The sequence below is a fragment of the Gnatocerus cornutus genome, chromosome 2 (genome assembly GCF_029298725.1).
Source record: "Gnatocerus cornutus isolate USDA-ARS CGAHR chromosome 2, icGnaCorn1.1, whole genome shotgun sequence".
NCBI classification, from domain to species: Eukaryota; Metazoa; Arthropoda; class Insecta; order Coleoptera; family Tenebrionidae; genus Gnatocerus; species Gnatocerus cornutus.
Genome location: NC_142234.1, coordinates 2,258,278 through 2,277,736, shown reverse-complemented (window position 1 = coordinate 2,277,736; position 19,459 = coordinate 2,258,278). Strand labels below are relative to the sequence as shown.

The window sequence follows — 19,459 nt, the reverse complement described above, 5'->3', positions numbered from 1 at the left end:
AAAGTTGAGATAAACTTTATAAAATTTTCGCCCTTAAAACGCTATTTTCTCGCTATTTTTTACTTTTTATTTTATTTTCTCAAAAAAGCTTCAATTAATTCTGCAAGCACTCCTGCATATCCCAGTGTGCTAGAATTAAAAAAAAATGTAAATTAACCTAAAAATTTGTCATTTTTGACATTTCTGAAGACCTGACACATAAATGGAGCCACTTCAGTCAAAATAAGCGTTAAAATTCAAAAGAAATATGTAAATTTACCTAAAAACCTGTAATTTTTGACATTTTTGAAGTTCCAGACCTAACACATAGATGGCGCCACTTTTGAGGCAGATCAGGTCAAATTATACCTAAAATTCAAAAAAAATATGTAAATTAACCTAAAAACTTGTAATTTTTGACATTTCTGCAGTTCCAGACCTGACACATAGAGGGCTATATTTAGATCCTTGCCCAAAATTTTAACACAAAATATCTATGGGATATTCAATACCAAATCAACCACTTTTGACTCCAACCCTTTATGATTTGGCTGAAAGTTAATTTCAAATTTTTGTTGCCAACCCAAAAAAAAAATGGCTTTCATATTTTTAAATTCTACAACTTTTTCAAAAATTAACTTATTGGGACTTTTTTCCCAAAATTTTGCTTTAAAATGTACTCAGAAAATAATACAAAAAAAAAATTATGATAAATTTTTTAAAATTTTCGCCTTTTTAGAGAAAAAAACGCTATTTTCTCGCTATTTTTTACTTTTTATTTTATTTTCTCAAAAAAAGCTTCAATTAATTCTGCGAGCACTCCTGCATATCCCAGTGTGGGCTGATTTTTTTTTCTATTAGTTAATTTTTGAAAAAGTTATAGCTATTTGAAAATATAAATGCCATTTTTTTGGAAAAATTCATCTTTTTTAGGTTGAGAACAAGAATTTGAAAAAACTGTTTTTTCATAGGGTAGAAAAACATGAAAAACTTTCAGCCAAATCGAAAAGGGTCGATTTGGTATGGAAAAATTTCTACTCAAAAATTAACAGAAAAACGAGCTTGTAAGTGCAACAGATTTGCTGCTGAAAGTCATGTACCCACTTATTCATTATCTCCACAATTTCTTTATCAATTTGCTACTTATCGTGATTTCGCATTACTCATTGTACAATGATTTGCAAAACTAAGAACTACTAAGAACCTTGAAGTACTTTGATAAAATACAAAACTTATACACCGTGGCCCACGAGTGATAATGAGCCTGACCAAACTCAAACTGCAACCCAACATACATTTTCATAGCTGTCGTAGATATTTGAAATAAACGTCAAAGTTGACAAATTTTTTAGAACAATGTAATCGCGCTGTTGTGGTTTTAATTTATGAAGATTGCTAAGTTTTAGCATTGCTTTCACCTGCTTAAGGTTTCGTCGGAGGAGATGCCATTCCACATGCAATTAGAAACTATCTTGAGTGAAAGAATTTGTCGAAACTCTGACAGCTGTCTTGTTGTAAATATAAATTTGGCAACGAATGCTATGAAAATGTATATTGGGTTGCAGTTTGAGTTTGGTCAGGCTCATTATCACTCGTGGACCACGGTGTATAACTCCTGTCTACTTCTATTTTTGTCATTTTATTTATTCTCAATCATCTTTCATTACAACAGCCATTGAAATTAAAATTTTTATTGATGATCCTATATATTAACGTTATTGCCTCGTTGACTGTTGAAACTGAAGCCAGCATGTATTTAATAATTTAAAATTATCAAGTCAGTTCTGTTATTTTGAAATTTCAACATACACTGTGTTTCAAAATGATTACCATCTAGTTGCCTTTGGATTGAAATCTTTTGTGCCGCTCGCACTGTGCTAGTCCTGTCACTTTAGACTTCTGTCAAAGGTGTCACTTGTCAAACGTTAAAATCGCCAATAGGGAAAGAATTTAAACAACTAACAGCAAAATTAAGCAAAGGTTGAGTCAGTTTTATGCCCTCAGCGATCCAGCCGTCCTAAATCCCTTCTATCTTATAATTTTTGAAAAGCAGGTATTTTAAGGTTATGTAACCAACATTCCAATCATTATCTTCGCAAAGCGGCATTTTTTAATTTATACGGGAAATCAGAGGTGACTAGATGAAAATCTTTTTGAAACACGGTGTACAATATTGTAATTTATTGTATTATCATAAGTAATATAACGAGTGGGCTCGAAATTGTCGGAAATTTTTCCGACAGACGAGTAGTTTTTTCGACGATCAATTGCACGAGTGAGCGAAGCGAACGAGTGCCAATTGTCTGGAGAAACAAACTACGAGTACTAGAGGAAAAATTTCCCACAATTTCGAGCTCCCGAGTTATATTCGTCATGAGAATTCAACGAACTGACAAGCAACTGACAGCTCGCGTGTATTTTCGCGTGGAATTGTCACTGAAAATTGCACTCGTGAAATTTCCAGAAAAAGTTTGTTGTGATTGGTTGATTTGAAAAAATTAAAGTCTCTGATAGGTCGAACCTATGGTGAGTTGAATTCTCAATATAATTATCAATAGGATTACTTGTATGTCGCTGGGAATGCGCAAATTTAGCTCTATGTAACGTCGGTTCAACCGTGTTTGCAATTAATTAGGACGATGAGAGCGAAAAATATACATTTTTTAAATAACATTTTATTGATACTTACAAAATCAGAATGCAAAAAATAAGTGAATTGATTAAAATTTGTCTTTATGTCCAGAATCAGTGATAAAAGAGAGATAATGATTGACGAGCTAAATAAAGGATCTTTTTGAAAGGCAATATTATAAAGGATTCTCAGCCATAGGTTCAAATTTCTAAATAAATATTTCAAATAAAAGCACAATTTGCAATTGAAAATTGGCACACAGATACTTTGATCTTAATACAAGGTGTTTATAAATGTATCTAGCGTCAAGGGTGGCTCTGGAACTGACTCTGACTCTGGACTATTTGGCCGCTTTGTTTTCATAGTGAATATAACTATGTTGAAAATTATTGATAATGTTACTTACGTCAATGACGTTTCAGTTACAGTTTTGTGTCCAAGATTTTGATTTTCAGGTTTTAACCACAACTAGAACAGTTTATTTCTCAAAACTTACTTTGCTCCATGTTTGAGGTTAACTGCAAATGTCAGTTGAAAAATCAAAACCCACATTTGTAATGAGCGGCAAATTTCATTGTCATTTCATAGTCACCCTTGATGCTTGAAATATTTATAAACACCTTGTAGTGCACTTTGTCATTAAGAGCAAAAATGAAGCTTTGTGTGCTGAGCCTGTTCGTGTGTCTACCAAACGTAGTAAAACATTTTTTTTGCTAACGATAGAAAATTGCTCTATTTTACTTTAAAAAAAAATATGCAGAATCATAGTGCAATGGAGGAAACATTTCTATGGTTACGGTGGAGCCCAATCATATAAAGTGCTGTATTCTGCTTAAGCATATGAGAGAAACTTTGACAATCAATTGACCTAAAAACTTGTAATTTTTGACATTTCTGCAGTTCCAGGCTTGACACATAGATGGCGCCATTTTTGGGTCAGGTCAGGTCAAATTATACGTAAAATTGAAGAAAAACATGTAAATTAACCTAAAAATTTGTCATTTTTGACATTTCTGAGGTTCCAGACCTGACACATAGATGGAGCCACTTTTCAGTCAAAATAAGCGCTAAAATTAAAAAAAATATATGTAAATTAACCTAAAAAACTTGTAATTTTTGACATTTTTGCAGTTTCAAACCTGACACATAGATGGCGCCACTTTTGAGTCAAAATAAGCGCTAAAATTAAAAAAAAAATTGTAAATTAACCTAAAAACTTGTCATTTTTGACATTTCTGAAGTTCCATACCCAACACCTAGATGGCGCCACTTTTGAGTCAAAGTCAAAATAAGCGCTAAAATTAAAAAAAAAAATTTAAATTAACCTAAAAACTTATAATTTTTGATATTTCTGCAGTTCCAGACTTGACACATAGATGGCGCCACTTTTGGGTCAAGTCAGGTTAAATTATACGTAAAATTGAAGAAAGATATTTAAATTAACCTAAAAACTTGTCATTTTTGACATTTCTGAAGTTCCAGACTTGAAACATAGATGGTGCCACTTTTGAGTCAAAATAAGCGCTAAAATTAAAAAAATATATGTAAATTAACCAGTAAGGTGCCATATATAACTAGAGGCAGAAAAATACCTACCATATTATTTTCACATGGACTCTATATTGGAAATAGTTTTACATTGTCTTATATTTGCATCTATGCAACCAGAAATATATGTCAACATTGCTGTACATGTGCTCTAATTCCCTAATTATTCTAATTTAATTTCATATCTATCTAGCACATATAAACTTTAACAATTATTCCATTACAAATTTTGAATGTACTGGAAATGTTTTTGAGTGAAATTTATTGCAATCAAAGCATTTTTTTGCCAGTTTTAGGCAACCAGTATGTCACTACTAGTATTGTTGCAATTTTACTATTTCCAATATGGCTCCATGCCCATTTCAAAAGTTTTACCCCTTCCACTAGGTTTTCTTCCTCTAGTTATATATATCACCTCACTGAAATTAACTTAAAAACTTGTAATTTTTGACATTTCTGAAGTTCCAGACTTGAAACATAGATGGCGCCCCCTGTGAGTCTAAATCACGACCTGCTCTATATCTACGACCTGTGCATTCGTGTAGTTCCGCTGTTTCTCCGCATATGCTTTGTTTCTCCGCCGCTGCTCGGGCACTTTTGGGAACATTTTACCACATTGGGTTTATTACCAACATTGTTTTTGACATTTTAAATTTTAAGTTTGAATATTCAAATTATTACACGTTGTTTGTTGCTTTTTCAAGTTTTCGTTGTGTGCTATGTTTACGATCGTTACTTTGTTCTACGTTTGTGTTTCTTGTAGCTTTCAAAAGTCAAAAATCTTACTAACCCCAAAATTCAATTTGTCAACAATGTCAAAAGCGCCCGAGCATCAGCCCTCCTCGGCAAAAAAATGCGTTTTCTCGGAAACATTCTTGATACTGGAAAATGAGATTTTGCACAGGCCGTAGTTATACAGCAGGTCGTGGTCTAAATAAGCGCTAAAATTCAAAAAAAATATATAAATTAACCTAGAAACTTGTAATTTTTGACATTGCTGCAGTTTCAGACCTGACACATAGATGGCGTCAATTTTAAAGACAATCAAGATAAAAAATGTGTCCATTTTTTGACGTTTGAAAAAAATAACATTTTGTTCAAGTAGGATCAAACGTTTGCGCCTTAGTGACGTCATTACGGACCCTCTAGTGGTGACGTTACATCAAGCGCGCTCGCCGGCTTTTTCTTGACTCCCTCTATTTCTTTCATAAACTCTCTAATATCAACCTAACCTCTTTGTCATGACAGTTGACATTAATGACATTTAAACGCAAAACTCAGTTAATTATTTGTAATTACTTATAAACATACATAGACAGTCAACATAAATGAAATAGTTCTTCTTAAGCGGTTAATAATAAATAAACTTATCACAATGGTATGTATTTCGAGTCTAGTTGACATGTTTTCAATTTTATTACCTACCTTGTATTCCAAAAATGAATAATTTTATTTTAGGCTTACTGCAGCAAAGGCAGGGTGTGCATTACATTGAAGAAAACCAGCCAGCTTAAAACTGATATTGAAGTCCCCGCAAAAGAAAATTTCGACTTTGCAGAAGCTTTAGAGTCTGTTTACCCTTTACTGGAAATGGTTCTTAGTTACTTGGACTATAATGACTTAAAAAATGCCAGTTTGGTCAAGCGATCGTGGCAAATAACTGCAAATCGAATTTTACAAAAGCGCAATGATGTCAGTTGGATTACAGTCTTTAGAAAGAAAAGACAGAGTTATGTTTATTACAGTAATAATTACCTCTATCACAACATCAGTTTAGGCATTATTCTCTTTAATTATCGTGCAGTATCTTTGAGTGATTGTTTCTGTTGTCACGAACATTTATCTTCAAGAAAAATCAAATGTAAGTTGTAAAGTGCAAAGATTTGTCATTCTAAAGTTTTTTAAAGTTTCAGACTTTCTAGCTGATCATGTGGTGCCCCCAGGAACTCGCTACTGCGTAATTGGGTGCCCGGGTGTTTCTAATATGTTTACAAAGCCAATAGTTCATCATTGCACTAGTGTACCTCTTTTTGATGGCTGTTTTATACCACCCATTCCAAATGTTAGAGTTTCAATGTTTTATGATAATGTTCTCCCAGCAAAGGAATCACAAATTAAGCCAAATGAGAAACTCAAATGTTTACTTTTATTCTGTAAAATGGACCCTGAGGAAGGTGTTTACAACATTCTAGATCAGTTATTACCAAAGTGAGTATGTATTACATTACATTAGAATTTTAAGAAGGGAGTTATGGCCAAAATGAACTGCGACACTTTTTTAGTCAATATAGAACGGGTTTAAAACTAAATTAAGCAGGCAATTAATTAAATAAATGTAAAAATACGTTTAAAAGTAAAAGAGAATAAATATCCAAACTGTATAGCCGCTACAGTATTCATTTTAGTTTCTAGAAGGAGGCTGTGTTAATTTTTGTATTTGTTTTATTAAGACCCAACCGCACACCACCTTCTAAATACTTATGGCATAAGCGATTTATCAAAAAAAACAATCGTAATACAGGGTATTTTTAATTTTATAAAAAAAATTGTAGCTCTAGAACATATTCTTTACCTATCTGTAGTATTTTGTGTTATTCGGAAGTTCACAAATATCAGTTTTAAAATTTGGTGGAATTGATTTTATTAATTTATTTAAATTTATTATCAATTAAAACACTGCGTAATAAAGTTTTAGTAGCCTAAAAACTGTTATGTTATATAGGTAGGCCACCTTTTGATAAAACAACCGCAAGTCACCACCAAATTATATATTTAATTTTAAAACTAAAATTTTATGACTTTGAAAGTTTTAAAAACATTTTTGTTTCCAAAATAAAAGTCAATTTCAAATTACTGTAAAAAAATCGAATTTTATAATAGAGTAAAAAAATTGTATCAAAGTTGGCGGCTAAACAAGTTATAATTTCCATATAATTTTTTAAATTTTAGTTTTTTTATATGTATTTTAAACATTGATAACCATACATACATAAAAATTGTAAGTAAAATAGAAAAAGAATCTCTTTTTATGTCTTTTTAACTACATACTTACCTTTCGGGTGCTGACCGCAGTCTAAATAAAATACAGGGTGATTTTTTTAAAACGGCAGGCGTTGTAGAATTTTTATTTATGAACTGATTTCAAAAATTTAAAAAACAAATTAAATGGTTTTTAATTTACTATAAACTGATGATTTTAAATTTTTTCTAAATGTCGTAGTATCTTTTGGTCGATACTCAACTTTCTTATTTTAAATTGGCAACCATATATTTTTTTTCATAATTTGGAAAATATTAATTTTCTTGATTCAGAAATGTGTAATATGTTCTACTTTTACAAAAAATATTAAAAAAAAATATCAAAAATGAAAAAAATTAGGCAATAAAAGTTAATCTAGGTGCGTGGTGTCAAATAAAAGAATGCCGTTATTGTAATGTCAAAAAGCAGCAAATAACAGAAAGGATTAGCATTTTTTTTTAATTTTTAACAACAAAAGACAAAAATAATTACAAATCAGAAAAAACATCTACCTAATTTAATTAAAATACAGTTAAAACGCCATTCCGTGTTTTTCATGGCACAATTGACATCATGCACTTAGATTTTATTAACTTTTATTGCCTATGTTTTTTCAATTTTGATAATTTTTTTTTAAATTTTTTTTTGTAAAAGTAGAACATATTACACATTTTTGATTCAAGAAAATTAATATCTTCCAACTTATGAAAAAAAAATAGGTTCCAATTTAAAATAAGAAAGTTGAGTATCGATCAAAAGATACTAAAACATTAGAAAAATTTTAAAATCATCAGTTTATAGTTAATTAAGAACCATTTAATTTGTTTTTTAAATTTATGAAATCGATTCATAAATAAAAATGCTGCAACGCCTGCCGTTTTTAAAAAATCACCCTGTATAAGAGACTCTAAGCAAGTAGAATCTAAGGAAAATCTAAAGACAATTTCAAGAATCTAACGACCGTCTAAAAACACTGATCACATTTAAACTACTCAAAAATTTCGATGGCTAATGGTTAGAATAATTGAATTACTTCACTGTTAACAACCAAATAAGAAATCAACTTAAAAATCATTCCAATTTTGACGGTAATTTTTAATTTCCATAATTACAGAATTTCTTGTTTTGTTCCAAAAACAGTTAACTGATTTTTTTGTTACCTTGACGTAATTTTTTATTACTTTTGTAATGTTGCATTTTATTACTTTTGTCATGAGCATGACTTTACTTATTTTTGCATTTCATAAAATTTGTTTTCCAAATAGGGTAAGTTTGGGTATTTTTTTTTATGGAAATTGACACAGTCATCTTTTCCTTGCAACTGTGACCTAAGTTGTTTCCTCAAAGTTCAGGATCATCGAACGTAAATTCTCGATCTCTATCGAATAGAAATTTTAATCAATTTAATTTTTTTTTAGTTAAATGTACTAAATTTACTAATTTTAATTTATTAATAATTATGACTTTAATGTGTACAATTTGATGTACTCATTTGTAGAAATTCAGTTTGAAGGGAACGAATCCAGGAACTTTACACACAAAAAAGTCACGGTTAATTCTGACTCAAAAAACTTTCTAGTTGAATAGCAGGCAAGAGAGTTTGTGCCAAAGATAACTTCAAACGTGGACAGCCAACTACAAATCTGCTGTGTGCATGTGGCAGCCTCGTTCGGTCTTTCCCTGCGCCCTATATTACCCCAACTTACCTTACATAATTTTCTTTTTTTTCTTTATCAAAAATTTATTTCAATAATTTCTCACTCTGTTGATCCTAACAAACCGTGCCGGTCCATTTAAATACCATTAGAAGCGTTTTTGGCGTAATTAGTGGTCCAAAAAATCGAAATTTTAAAAATCACAAAAAAAGTTACAGGCGTTTATCGCTTGACGATGAAAATTAAAATAGAATTAAAATATCTGCAGATTAGACAAAAAAATAATACAGTGCTTTGTACTTTAAATGAATAAGCTTTTATCTTCTTTAATTTTAGAAGAAAGAATTCGAAAATAATAGATTTTTCACGAGTTTTTGAATAAAGTGAACTTTTCCTTGGTGTTGGACATCTTCGATTTTTAAGAAAAGTTGCTCAGAATACATTATTTACAAAATTTCAACTTGAAAGTCTTATTTCGATTTTTTAATATTAATTTTTAAAATTGATCGTTATTACATTGTGTAACAAAATTTTAGAAAAGTCATATTTGTCTGATTTTTTTTGTTAATATCGTTGCAATTTAGCTTTTTTTTAAAGAATATAAATATTATTTGTGTGAGCAGTTCCCAAGAAAAATTATAAATTCATTTGTTTCTCGCTTTAGAAAATTGACAATTATATTCATAAAATAATACAAAAGCGTTAAAAATACAATAAACTATAAAATAAAATGCGGTTTTACGTTAAAAATTCAAAAAATAATTTTTGTTCTTTTCCTTTTTACTAGCAAATGAAAATAACAGCAACCCAAAATAGCAGTTACTGAAATGATCTTGAAGTTCTAAAGACACTGGGATTTGTAAATGTTATTGTTATGTCAAAGACTCAAGAATACCATGTCTTTAGATTCGAGAGGCAATTTTTACAAAAAAAAATTAAACCCTTGACATAGTCAATTTGGAGATTTTAATGCCAAAATTATTATGAGTTTTTCTTATTTAATTGTTATATAACATCCCTATGTAGATAAATAGATCCGCAAATAATTTACATTGTCATCTTTTGTCACTTTTTAATTCGCAATGAGGCAAACAGCGAAAACAAAAATTTTTGAAAATATTTTTTTCTCTTAATATAACGACATTTCGACAAAACTAATGATAACATGTCAGTTCGTCAGTCTAATGATAAATATGAAAAAATAACATAATAATTTTTGTTGTTACATAGTGTTATTGATAATTAAATATTATTATTTTGTTCATTTCTGCTAAATAAATGATTTTGTTTATTTTTTAGTTCGCATAAAATTATACTTAATAGAAACTCTAATTTTAAAGATTTTGGTTTGGCAATTCTTATTATACTATGTATTACTGCTTAAAAGATAAAATAAAAATAGGAACTTAAACGTTTACCATTCACTAATCAAAATTATCATTAAGGCAATACATTTTAAGAAGTTGCAACCCAAATACAATGCAAAAAATAATTAATTACTGCATATAAGCAACTCTTTCAATGATATTTAAATGGACCGGCAGGGTTTGTTGATCCTCCAGAGTGGGAGGTTGCATACTTTACAGGCGGTAGTGCCCGCACTCCATTATCTAATTTAACCTTACTTTTTAGATTTACTTGTGCGTGGATAGGACCAAGGGTAAACTGCTTCTTTTGCTCTACAACGTTCAAATTTGGGGGAGTTGATAAGTAGATCAACACTAGTAACTTCCCTAAATTTCATTGCCGTGGCGTAAAAACTTCCAGAGTTACAAATTTTTATTTTCAAAAATTGGAAGTTTTAAGTTCATCTGCGAAATAAAAAATTCTAAAAACTGCGTCTTTTGCTCTACAATGTTCAAATTTGGGGGATTTGACAAGTAGATCAAAACTAGTAACCTCCCTAAATTTCATTGCCGTGGCGTAAAAACTTCCAGAGTTACAAATTTTTATTTTCAAAAATTGGAAGTTTTAAGTTCATCTGCGAAATAAAAAATTCTAAAAACTGCGTCTTGTGCTCTACAACGTTCAATTTTGGGGGATTTGACAAGTAGATCCAAACTAGTAACTTCCCTAAAATTAATTTGTGGCATAAAAACTTCCAGAGTTACAAATTTTTCATTTGTAAAATTGGAAAATTTTAGTTCGTTTAAATAAAAAATTCTAAAAACTGTGTCTTTTGCTCTACGACGTTCAAAATTAGGGGAGTTTATAAGTAGATCTAAACTAGTAACTTCCCTAAATTTAATTGCATTAACGTAAAAACTTCCAGAGTTACAAATTTTTCATTTCAAAAATTGGAAGTTTTAAGTTCATCTGCGAAATAAAAAATTCTAAAAACTGCGTCTTTTGCTCTACAATGTTCAAATTTGGGGGATTTGACAAGTAGATCCAAACTAGTAACCTCCCTAAATTTCATTGCCATGGCGTAAAAACTTCCAGAGTTACAAATTTTTATTTTCAAAAATTGGAAGTTTTAAGTTTCTGCGAAATAAAAAATTCTAAAAACTGCGTCTTGTGCTCTACAACGTTCAATTTTGGGGGATTTGACAAGTAGATCCAAAGTAGTAACTTCCCTAAAATTAATTTGTGGCATAAAAACTTCCAGAGTTACAAATTTTTCATTTGTAAAATTGGAAAATTTTAGTTCGTTTAAATAAAAAATTCTAAAAACTGTGTCTTTTGCTCTACGACGTTCAAAATTAGGGGATTTTATAAGTAGATCTAAACTAGTAACTTCCCTAAATTTAATTGCATTGACGTAAAAACTTCCAGAGTTACAAATTTTTCATTTCAAAAATTGGAAGTTTTAAGTTCATCTGCGAAATAAAAAATTCTAAAAACTGCGTCTTTTGCTCTACAATGTTCAAATTTGGGGGATTTGACAAGTAGATCCAAACTAGTAACCTCCCTAAATTTCATTGCCGTGGCGTAAAAACTTCCAGAGTTACAAATTTTTCATTTCAAAAATTGGAAATTTGAAGTTCATCTGCGAAATAAAAAAATCTAAAAACTGCGTCTTCTGCTCTACAACGTTCAATTTCGGGGGATTTGACAGGTAGATCCAAACTTGTAACTTCCCTAAATTTCATTTTCGTGGCATAAAAACTTCCAGAGTTACACATTTTTATTTTCAAAAATTAGAAAATTTTTGTTCAATTAAATAAGAAATTCTAAAAACTGCGTCTTTTGCTCTACAATGTTGAAGTTTGGGGGAGTTGATAAGTAGATCCAATCTAGTAACCTCCCTAAATTTCATTGCCGTGGCGTAAAAACTTCCAGAGTTACAAATTTTTCATTTCAAAAATTGCACGATTTGTTGATCCTCCAGAGTGGGAGGTTGCATACTTTGCAGGCTGTAGTGCCCGCGCTCTATAATTTTCGAAAAGTTTGTTGAGGTTATGTATCCAACGTCTAATAATAATAATTATCTTCGTAAAGCGGCATTTTCCAATTTGTATGAAAAATCATAGGAGATTTCATGAAATATGTTTGAAACACAACGTATACCAGAATAAAAAAAAAATTAAAAAGTTAAGTTGGCAGCAGCCCTTAGTGATTTTCATCGGTAACAATTGGCAGCAAAAGCGTTTGACCTTGACGCAACTGTGACATGCGTAGAAGCTAAGCATCTTTCACAACTTTGCCAAAACTTGTTAAATCTCTATTAAAATAATTCTTTTGCAACAAATTTTTAATTAGTTATTGATTAATACACTAAACTTGGACAACGTGTTAACCTTAAAAAATCGTTATATTCAATTTTCCCCTAATTTTCTCCCTAAGAAATTGATTTACACTTAAAAATTTTCGAAAATTTACACAGGAGAGTGGACTCTCTCATGCGTCTGGTGCTTCCTTCACCCGTTCTTAGTCCGCCTCTCAGTAAAGTTTCGTATTGTCTTCAGGATTATGCATTATGTCCAAAAATTTTCCAGGCAAAATTTTCGGAGTGTGGCTATAGGCGGTGGAATAGTCCGCAGAACAATACTGTTTCCTGAAGCTCAAGAATGTTTCAAACTCCGCAAATGTAGCAATTTATGCATAACTTTCACTGAAGACATGTGTTCTGAATGTGTTTTCAACGCCTCTTCGGTTGTAATAAGTGGGAATAATTTATCATCCGAAGATTTCGAAAATGAGTTAATGAAGGTTTTGTTGTGTTATAAAAGTTTTCGTTTAATCACTCTGTAATTGCAGTTCAAAAGCAACATAGCGATTAGGAATAATAGTATGGCATTTAGAATATGCTGTTCTGCGAAAATGCGCAAAAATCACGAGTCGAAAGTTTTCCATAAGGTTTTTCCTGACACGCCGCTTTTGGGCTTGGAAGCTGAAGGGGAGATCGGGTGGACTAGCCTGAATTTATCGGAAAACACAAACGGTAATGTATCACGTTATTTATTCTTTTTTAAATAAAAAACTGAAAATATTTATGCTATTAGTCAGTTTTTTATTTTACCCTCAACTCTGTAATTTTAGGAAATGTAATACAGGGTGTTTATAAATGTTTCTAGCATCAAAGGTGGCTATGGAATTCCTGTCATGCACTACTTTGCCGCTTTGTTTTCATAGTGAATATAACTTTTGAAAATTATTTATGATGTTATTTACGTCAACGACGTTTCTGCTTCGGTTTTGTGTCAAAATTTTAGATTTTCAGGTTTTAAATCACAACTAGAACAGTTTTCTTCTCAATGATTGAGGTTAACTACAAATGTCAGTCGAAAAATCTAAACCCACATTTATAAGGAGCGGCAAATTTCTTTGACATTTCATAGCCACCCTTGGTGCTACAAACATTTATAAACACCTTGTATGTATTTTTTTAAATTGAATCTAAATCCAACAACTTTTTAAATATTCACATAATTTACAAAAATATGAGTTTTTAAACTGCTGCCAAAATGAAAAACGCATATAACCTCTGTACAAAAATTTAATTTTTTTCGAAAAGCTGTGAATTTTATGTAGGCTTGACACAAAACTGAAAACATTTCAAGTTTCATTTTTTTTTCTAGTGATGTCAAACTTAAAATTTTTGAATTACTTCTTTTGCAATTTTGCAATGAAAACCTGCAATGAAATAAATAAAAGTACCTGAATTTTTTACAACAAAATAGTTACTTTATGTAATACAAGGTGTTTATAAATGTTTCTAGCATCAAGGGTGGCTCTGAAATTCCTGAAGTACACTATTTTGCCGCTTTGTTTTCATAGTGAATATAACTTGTTTGAGGTTAACGTTGAAAAATCGAAACCCACATTTGTAATGAGCGGCAAATTTCTTTGACATTTCATAGCCACCCTTGATGCTAGAAACATTTATAAACACCTTGTATGTCTGATAAGAGTTGATTATTTAAATGCCTTTTAATATTTAAAATTGTTATTATTAAGATGTTGATAAATTTTCTTATATACAGGGTGATTTATAAAAAACGGCAGCCGTTGTAGAATTTTATTTATGAACCGATTTCAAAAATTTAAAATACAAATTAAATGGCTTTTAATTTCCTATAAACTGATGATTGTAAAATTTTTGTAAATGTCTTAGTATTTTCTGAATCAAGAAAATTAATATCTTCCAAATTATGAAAAAAAAATATGGGTTCCAATTTAAAATAAGAAAGTTGAATATCGCCCACAAGATACAAAGCCATTTAGAAAAATTTTAAAATCATCAGTTTATAGGAAATTAAAAACCATTTAATTTGTTTTTTAAATTTTTGAAATCGGTTCATAAATAAAAATGCTACAACGCCTGCCGTTTTTAAAAAATCACCCTGTATAAGAGACTCTAAGCAAGTAGATCTAAGGAAAATCTAAAGAAAATTTAAAGAATCTAACGATCGTCTAAAAACACTGATCACATTTAAACTACTCAAAAACTTCGATGGCTAATGGTTAGAATAATTGAATTACTTCACTGTTAACAACCAAATAAGAAATCAACTTAAAAATCATTCCAATTTTGACGGTAATTTTTAATTTCCATAATTACGGAATTTCTTGTTTAGTTCCAAAAACAGTTAACTGATTTTTTTGTTACTTTGACGTAATTCAAAAATAAAACATTTTTATTACTTTTGATTACTGGCAGTCATGAGCATGACTACTTATTTTTGCATTTCATAAAATTTGTTTTCCAAATAGGGTAAGTTTGGGTATTTTTTTTTATGGAAATTGACACAGTCATCTTTTTCTTGCAACTGTGACCTAAGTTGTTTCCTCAAAGTTCAGGATCATCGAACGTAAATTCTCGATTTCTATCGAATAGAAATTTTAATCAATTTTAACTAAATTTACTAATTTTTTTTTAGTTAAATTTACTAAATTTACAGCCAACTACAAATCTGCTGTGTGCATGTGGCAGCCTCGTTCGGTCTTTCCCTGCGCCCTATATTACCCCAACTTACCTTACATTTTACAACGCCTGCCGTTTTTAAAAAATCACCCTGTAAAATGCTGTCAAAATGAAAATCGCATAAAACCTCTGTACAAAAATTTCAATTTTTCCCGAAAAGCTGTGAATTTTATGTAGTCCCTTGGCCTTGTCTGAACTCAAAACTGAAAATATTTCAATTTTCATTTTTTTTCTAGTGATGTCAAACTTAAAAATTTTGAATTACTTCGAAATTTTCTTCAGATTTTTTATACAGATTATCGATTATCCGGGTGCGGATTATCCGTGCCGTACAAAAAACACGCAAATTGAAGATCAACTACTTCGTGCTTTTACTTAAAATTTGGAATGAGATTAAAGTCAGTGCAGAGACCCAAAACAAAATTAGGAGCTAAAATACAAGGTGTTTATAAATGTTTCTAGCATCAAGGGTGGCTCTGGAATTCCTGTCGTACACTATTTTGCCGCTTTGTTTTCATGGTGAATATAACTATCTTGAAAATTATTTATACTGTTACTTACTTAGATGACGTTTTAGTTACGGTTTTGTGCCCAAGTTTTCGATTTTCAGGTTTTAAACCACAACTCGAACAGTTTATTTCTCAAAACTTACTTTGCTTCATGTTTGAGGTTAACTGCAAATGTCAGTTGTTAAATCGAAACCCACATTTGTAATGAGCGGCACATTTCTTTGACATTTCATAGCCACCCTTGATGCTAGAAACATTTATAAACACTCTGTATGTGCCTTTGAATAGTAGTGTTCGCAAACATTAACAAAAATGCTTGAAATAAATTCTTTTGCAATGAAAACCTTCATAATTAAGGAAATTAGAAACTCAGCGGGAGAGAAAATTTTGGGACCAAAAAAGAAATAAATAGTACCTGCATTTTTTACAGCAAAATAGTTACTTTATGTATTACAAGGTGTTTATAAATGTTTCTAGCATCAATGGAGGTTTTGGAATTCCTGTCATGCACTACTTTGCCGCTTTGTTTTCATAGTGAATATAACTATTTTGAAAATTATTTATGATGTTATTTACGTCAACGACGTTTCTGTTTCGGTTTTGTGTAAAAATTTTAGATTTTCAGGTTTCAAATCACAACTAGAACAGTTTTCTTCTCAATGATTGAGACAAATGTCAGTTGAAAAATCTAAACCCACATTTATAAGGAGCGGCAAATTTGTTTGACATTTCATAGCCACCCTTGGTGCTACAAACATTTATAAACACCTTGTATGTATTTTTTTAAATTGAATCTAAATCCAAAAACTTTTTAAATATTCACTTAATTTACAAAAATATGAGTTTTTAAAGTGCTGCCAAAATGAAAAACGCATATAACCTCTGTACAAAAATTTAATTTTTTCCGAAAAGCTGTGAATTTTATGTAGACTTGGCTTGACACAAAACTGAAAACATTTCAAGTTTCATTTTTTTTTCTAGTGATGTCAAACTTAAAATTTTTGAATTACTTCTTTTGCAATTTTGCAATGAAAACCTGCAATGAAATAAATAAAAGTACCTGAATTTTTTACAACAAAATAGTTACTTTATGTAATACAAGGTGTTTATAAATGTTTCTAGCATCAAGGGTGGCTCTGAAATTCCTGAAGTACACTATTTTGCCGCTTTGTTTTCATAGCGAATATAACTTGTTTGAGGTTAACTGCAAATGTCAGTTGAAAAATCGAAACCCGCATTTGTAATGAGCGGCAAATTTCTTTGACATTTTATAGCCACCCTTGATGCTAGAAACATTTATAAACACCTTGTATGTCTGATAAGAGTTGATTATTTAAATGCCTTTTAATATTTAAAATTGTTATTGTTAAGATGTTGATAAATTTTTTTATATACATGGTGATTTTTAAAAAACGGCAGGCGTTGTAGAATTTTTATTTATGAACCGATTTCAAAAATTTTAATAACAAATTAAATGGTTTTTAATTTACTATAAACTGATGATTTTAGAATTTTTCTAAATGCCTTGTATCTTTTGGGCGATATTCAACTTTCCTATTTTAAATTGGCACCCATATTTTTTTTGCATAATTTTCTTGATTCAGAAATGTGTAATATGTTGTACTTTTACAAAAAAATATTTTTAAAAAAATTATCAAAATTGAAAAAAGATTATTATTTATTATTATTATTATTTATTAACTTTTATTGCCTAAATTTTTCATTTTTGATAATTTTTTTAAAAATATTTTTTCTAAAAATAGACTATATTGCACATTTTTGAATCAAGAAAATTAATATCTTCTAAATTATGAAAAAAATTTACTTTAATTTAAAATAAGAAAGTTGAATATCTTTCAAACGATACTAAGACATTTAGAAAATTTCTAAAATCTAAAAAAATTCTAAAGAAAAGAAATTCTAAATTTCTAAATTCTAAAAAGCTTATAGTAAATTTGTTGTCTTAAACGTATGTTTATTTAACAACTGGTTGTACTGTAGCTACAAAATTGTAATGACAAATTCTATAATTAATTTGTATTCGCCTTTTCAGCGAAATTGTATTTTGGAAAATCTGAGGAATCACATTTGTTAAACATTTTTAAACTTTTTTTTAAAGATGTTAATTTATAAAATAACGCTGAATTCTTGAACTTTTTATAAATTCCAGCCATGGAAACTCATATAATCCAACATTAATAAAGATATTTTATTACATTACAGAATTTGAAGATCAGAAATCGAAAAAGCCTAGAGAAAGCTATCCTGCCGTACAACACCAGTGGTCAACTGTGATTGTGTTTATTACTTGGGGACATTTATTAAAGAAATAGAGACAGTATTTTATAAGATTTAGTAGTGATGTTAGGAGGTAGAGTTATTAGTAACACGTAACACCCAAACAACTTTGCTGTTCAATAGCAGTAGGTTTTATTTCTTTGTGTTTTTTATATAGTGAACACCATCATTTTTGTTATAATTGTACTAAACCAAAATACACCGTGTTTCAAAATCTAGTTCCCTTTGAAATGTAATTCCTTTTGTGCCGCTCGCATTGTACTGTGCTTGAACTACAAGGTGTTTATAAATGTTTCTAGCATCAAGCGTGGCTTTGGAATTCCTGTCGTACACTATTTTGCCGCTTTGTTTTCATAGTGAATATTACTATCATGAAAATTATTTATAATGTTACTTACTAATCACGTTACGGTTTTGTGTCCAAGTTTTTGCCTTTTAGGTTTTAAACCACAACCAGAAGAATTTCCGTTTCAAAACTTACTTTGCTCTATGATTGAGGTTAGCTGCAACTGTCAGTTGACAAATCCAAAGCCACATTTGTAATGAGCGGCAAAAGTCTTTGACATTTCATAGCCATCCTTGATACTAGAAACGTTTATAAACACCTTGTAGTTCTGTTAGTTTGAACTTCACTTGTCAAACGTCAAAATTGCTGATAGAGAATGAATTTAAACAACAAACGTAAAAAATGAGCATAGGTTGAGTCTGTATTCTGAGGTTATGTAATCATTATCATCGTCAAGCGGCGTTTTTTAATTTGTGCGGAAAATCAGAGGGGACTAGATGAAGCACCATGTAGTTGCATTAAGTTGGTTAGACCTATTAATTTTGTCTTTATTTTTTATTATTGTTATGAATAATATAATTTATTTTATAATTATTGGGCAAATAAATTTATGCTATATAAATTTCAATATAAATTTTCGTTGATTTATTGGAATGCAGTCGAGAAGGTGAATGAAAGTTGAATTTGGACATTAATTTGTATTCAAAATTTATTTACATTGAAGCATTTAGCGTAAAAAAACATTAAAATCACACTCATCTTCAGTATATTCAGTATGGAGGCTAATATGCTCTTTAACTTTAACTTATTTCACCGCCAGTCAATACAAGAGGTTATCAACAACGACGCGGCTGATTTTAAGCGTTTGGTTCTCTTCAATTGCTATTTGCCGGACATCATACATGATGACCCATAGAGCAAGCGATTTGCAAAGAAGAGCTCGAAATCTACAAAACCACAAATTTTTATCAAGATTCAACGGCTGAATTTCAAGAAAACAGCAGAAATCTGCACGAAATCATCAAATTTTTTAGAGAAATTCGTTTATTCTGATGCAAAACGACGATTTTTCGCTGATTTTCGCTGTTTTTTGGCTTGGATTCACAAAGAAGGCAAAGAAGAGCTTGAAATCTACAAAACCATAAATTTTTAGCAAGATTCAACGG

General features: G+C 30.2%; 1 protein-coding gene across 1 annotated transcript; it reads left to right on the top strand.

Annotated features, from left to right (window-relative positions):
* Positions 1-5,355: 5,355 nt before the first annotated feature.
* LOC148178129 (uncharacterized) lies at positions 5,356-18,903 on the top strand. The gene is made up of 6 exons (XM_088050799.1): positions 5,356-5,537; positions 5,618-6,020; positions 6,067-6,367; positions 12,772-12,985; positions 13,034-13,217; positions 17,933-18,903. Exons 1-6 carry the CDS (start codon positions 5,535-5,537, stop codon positions 18,040-18,042), a joined length of 1,215 nt encoding a protein of 404 aa, XP_087906925.1. The 5' UTR covers positions 5,356-5,534; the 3' UTR covers positions 18,043-18,903.
* Positions 18,904-19,459: the final 556 nt, after the last annotated feature.